At 45.3% G+C, this 4996-nt stretch overlaps 1 protein-coding gene across 1 annotated transcript; it reads right to left on the minus strand.

Moving 5' to 3' along the window:
• Nucleotides 1–186: 186 nt before the first annotated feature.
• On the minus strand, nucleotides 187–1137 carry LOC118086730 (G-protein coupled receptor 42-like). Its single transcript, XM_035118721.2, has one exon. It carries the CDS (start codon nucleotides 1135–1137, stop codon nucleotides 187–189), a length of 951 nt encoding a protein of 316 aa, XP_034974612.2.
• Nucleotides 1138–4996: the final 3859 nt, after the last annotated feature.

A 4996-nucleotide genomic window follows, 5' to 3' on the forward strand; every position in this document is an offset into this window, starting at 1 on the left:
ACCCATGTTCGGTGCACCTCATCTGTGCTCCTGTTCATGGCTGCTGAGAACATTTGCTCTCCTGATGCCTTTCTGAATTGGCAACATCCTGGCTAATGTACTGTCCCATCCCAGACTGACACCTGCATTTCTCCTAAGGTTTTGGAGGCCATGGATGTTTGAGCTCCAGGAGGAACACCCCACAACTCAGGCAATGGCAAGTGCTCCCTGGCTGCTATCTCCTTTCCCATGGGCCAAGACAATCTTCAACCGGATGGAATTACACTTCTCCATCATGGAGCGCCATGCTTTGGTGATCCCGTCATCCATGGCAGTGGAGAGGAAGAAGAAGATGAAGGGGTCCAGGAAAGCATTGCATACACTGGGCAGCACAGCCACACTGCGCCACCAGACATTATCCATCACAATGAAGCCTACCACGTGGGACACATTGTAAGGACCAAAGCAGAGGACAAAGAAGGAGAGCGTGGCTGTGGCCACCCGCACTGCACGGCGTTTCTTTCGCATGTGGAGATGTGACCCAACCAGGATGCGGATGCTGCCAGCATAGCAGAAAGAGGTGATGACCAAAGGGAGGAAGAACAGAACCACGGACAGCTCCAGCCTCACAGGTGCCAACACAGCCAGCTGCTCTTTGCTGAAGTTGCTGTAGCAATAAGAGCCATTGCTCTCAAAGACCCTGGATGGGATGTCCCTGTTGGTCTCCAGGGCAAAGATGAGAAGCCCGTGGAATCCGACGAGACTCCATATCCCCAAGGAGACCAGGCATGAGTAGCGCGGCTTTTTGTAAGCCTGATAGTGGATGGGATATGCAGCTCCTAGGAAGCGCCCCACGCTGACCACAGTCAGGAAGCAGGCACTAGTGTAGATTGTGCCAAAGTGGATCAGGTTGTAAAGGGGACAGACAAAGTCCGGCTTGATCCAGTTCACCTTGCTTATCTCCAGCATCTTGAGAGGTAGGAAAAGGACAAAGACCAAGTCTGACAGGCAAAGGTTCATCATGTAGATGAGGTTGGGGGTCAGGCGAGCCTTGGCCCGGCAACAGAAGACATAGAGGGCCAGAACATTGGAGGGCAGCCCCAGGAGGATGGTAACCCCATAGACAACCAAAGAGACTGATGTCACCCACGCATCCATAGCATCGGGATCAGAGGGCAGGCTGAGCCGAAGGCATTTCCTTTAATCACTGCTTGCCTACCTGCTTATCCATTCTCCAGCAACTACTTGAGTCGTACCGGAGGGGTCCCAAACTGAGTGCTGAGTAGCTGTCTGTGTGTGTCGGAGAAAGAGAGAGAGAGAGATTGGGAGAGTCAAGACACAGGGAGCAAACCGCGCTTAAGGTGAAATGGACTGTGAGAGATTGTTCGGTGCAGGTGACCATGAGCCAAGGCAATAAAGCCATAAACTCCCGGAAAGCTAGGCAAGAGCAGGAATTGTTAATGGCCCATTGGGCTTTTAAATACACCTGGATTAACTGGTGAGGGTGGGGGTGGGGAGAACAAGTGACTCGGAAGCAGGAACAGACCTCCTTGGACATTTGGAGTTACCTTTAGGGAAAGTGTTGGGAGCATCAACTGGGCTCAAGACTGTGGGGCTTTGTTGCCTTCTACAAAATTCTGCATCCCTGAAAATCTCAACTGACATTTGACATAAACCAAGCTACTAGGCCCCTGGGGTTTTGGAGATAAAGCTCAAATATATACAGTCATGGGAAAAATAAAGTGCACCCTTTTTGAATTCTGTAGTTTTACATACGAAGACATAATAACGACCATCTGTTCCTTAGCAGGTCTTAAAATTAGGTAAATACAACCTCAGATGAATGACACATGACATATTACACTGTGTCATGATTTATTTAACAGAAATAAAGCTGAAATGGAAAACCCACGTGTGAAAAACTAAGTGCACCTTATTATACAATAGCTTCAATAGATTCAATAGAACCACTTTTAGAAGCAATAACATGAAGCAATTGTTTTCTGTAGGACTTTGTCCATCTCTCACATCATTGTGGAGGAATTTTGGCCCACTCTTCTTTACAATGTTGCTTCAGTTCATTGAGGTTTGCTGGCAATTGTTTATGCACAGCTCTCTTAAGGTCCCACACAGCATTTCAATTGGGTTGAGGTCTGGATTTTGACTGGGCCATTGCAACACTTTGGTTCTGTTCTTTTTCAGCCATTCTGTTCTAGATTCACTGGTGTGCTTGGGATCCTTGTCCTGTTGCATGACCCAGTTTCAGCCAAGCTTCAGCTGTCATGCAGATGGCCTCACATTTGAGTGTAGAATACTTTGGTATACAGAGGAGCTCTGCTTCTCAGGTCCTGTGTCTGCAAAACAAGCCCAAATCATCACCCTTCCACCACTGTGCTTGATAGTTGGTATGAGGTGCTTGTGCTGATATGCTGTGTTTGGTTTTTGCTAAACGTGCCGCTATGCATTATGGCCAAACATCTCCACTTTGGCCTCATCTGTCCAAAGGACATTGTTTTGCAGTTTCTCTGAGCATTGCATTCACCTTGGAGTGAATTTGTTGGGACGTCCACTCCTGAGAATATTGGCAATTGTCTTGAATGTTTTCCACTTTTGCATAATCTTTCTCACTGTAGAATGATGGACTTAAAATTGGTTGGAGATGGCCTTAGAACCCTTCCTAGTTTCATCGGCAGTAGCACATGCTTCTCTAAGAACATTGTGTCATCTTTCCTCCTTGCCATTGTGTTAAAGCACCCCACCCCTGAATGCTCCAGACCAGCAACCTGCCAAAACCTCAGCTTTTATAGAGGTGGGCACACTAGCTGATGATCAATTAAGCAAGGGCATTTGATTAGCAGCTCCTGTCTGCTACTTAGCCGTTTAATTCCTATGGTAGCAGTAAGGGTGTACTTAGTTTTTCCACACATGATTTCTCCATCTGGGCTTTATTTCTGCTAAATAAATCATGACATAGTGTAATATGTCATGTGTTGTTGTTCATCTGAGGTTGCATTTACCTAATTGTAAGACCTGCTACGGAACCAATGATTGCTATTATGTCCTGATATGTAAAACCACAGAATTCAAAGAAAGTGCACTTTCTTTTTCCCATGACTGTATACGTGAAGAGATTTGATAAATTTCAAACTTTGTAAGGTACCTGCCAGGTATGAAAAACCACATTGGAGACATTTCTGTGGGTCCCACCACCAGCACCAAAGGGCCTGATGACCTGGCCTGGCCTGGTCTGTTGTCTCATCTCTGGAATTTCTCCCCAAGGAAGCTTGCCTATCACCACCCTCAGTTTATTTTTAACACCAGACGAGTGCCTGTTTTTCACTGTTTTGATTTGCCATTGCTTTCTCTTGTCATTCTGCTTTTGCTATTCATTGCATCATCATTATTGTTGTCATTTATTTACCTTTTTTTTTAAAAAAAGGGGGGATTGTTTCGGGAGCTTTACGAAACTAGACATAATATCAAATGAGTCTTTGATGCCAGTAGGGAATTATTCCACTTCTCCAAAGCCAAAGAGCATCTTTTAAGAGCAGGTATGGGAAAGCTTTGGCATTGCTGAACTGCACCTCTCATCAGCCCCAGCAAACATAGCCAATCACGGGGGTGGGGTGGGGACTCTAGTCCAGCAACATCTGGAGAGCCAAAGATTCCCCAAAGGCAAAAGTGGTTGGAACACTAAATGTAAAATCGACCTTTATGAAGTACATGCACTCACACATTCCTATCTATCCTGCATCTTAGCAAGCAAATGGCATTATCAGGGTGCAAAGACATATTACAGCCTGGTAAAAACTGTCAAGGAGGGAGACAAGGAAGGATGATGCCTGGGGAGAAGGGGTATAGCTTGGGGTTGAGGTGAGATTTGGCTTCCAAGAGCTTGGGGGCTGCATTTCCTCCTGGGCCTGAAGATCCCCCATCCCTGTTTTATGGCTGTTATTCTTCCCTTGTGTGCCAGTTTTGAAGTGTTTTCTTTCTAAGTGAGTAACCAATCACTGATTAAAATTAAAAATAAGTTATTTCCTAATGACTATACAGTCTGATTCCTCAACTTCTCTTTGCCCCATTTCATACATTATTCTTTGGTTTATTGACTCTCTGCGATTGTTAACTATACAGCTCATCCTTCCTCTATTTTAGTCTTTATGGGCCATCTTTAAAATAAAATAAAAAAGCATTTCGAATAATATTTATTTTAGTGACATATCACACGGCATTATTTCCACCAGGGTGAGAAAACAGATTCAGTGACTCAGTGAGGAAGCATGCTCTGCTGACTGATGGAAAGTTTACTCTCCAAAGAGAGCCAATCAGAAAAGAACAAGCCAGGGAAATGTCCCCACCCCGGAGGTGACATTTTTTTTCCTTCGAATTTGAATAATCACCAGCCTACGTGATTCAGTCAAGATGCCACTGTGGGAAACAGTTCTCATAAAAACCTAAAAAGCTGCCCCATGCCAGCTCAGAGCTAACTCAGTATTGTGTGCAGATCTCCAAGATTTCAATCAGATGTCTGTCCCAAACATGGGCATCTATGCAGGGGTGGGGTGGGGGTTAGGCAAGAAATCGACCAAAAATCCCCAGATACCCAGCTTTCTTCCTTTTTTTAAAGTGAGTTTCTAGCATTTCCAGAACCTGAGATATGGGACAAAAGGTACAGGTAGTATTTTTCTGATTTGGGGCTGGGGACACCAGCAGTTTCCACTTGTCAGTGTTTGCCCCCCCCCCCAAACCAGGAGATGCCTGTGCTTGAACCTGGAATCTTTAGCACACAAAGCAACAGCTCTGCCACTGAGCTATGGGCCTTCCCAAAAGCTGCGGCTGCAGTGACACAACCATTTATTCCCCCAAATGTTAATTTCTGAATTGTATTTGAGATTTCCCATAACATAATAGCCACTTCCTGAAAACAAATGAAACAAGCTGTTTGCAGCCCCATTAACCCAAAAAACCCTGGAAGTAAAGTGACTAAACTTGGGTTTGTATACCAACTTACAGCTCT

This window comes from Zootoca vivipara, chromosome 6 (assembly GCF_963506605.1).
Source record: "Zootoca vivipara chromosome 6, rZooViv1.1, whole genome shotgun sequence".
NCBI classification, from domain to species: domain Eukaryota; kingdom Metazoa; phylum Chordata; class Lepidosauria; order Squamata; family Lacertidae; genus Zootoca; species Zootoca vivipara.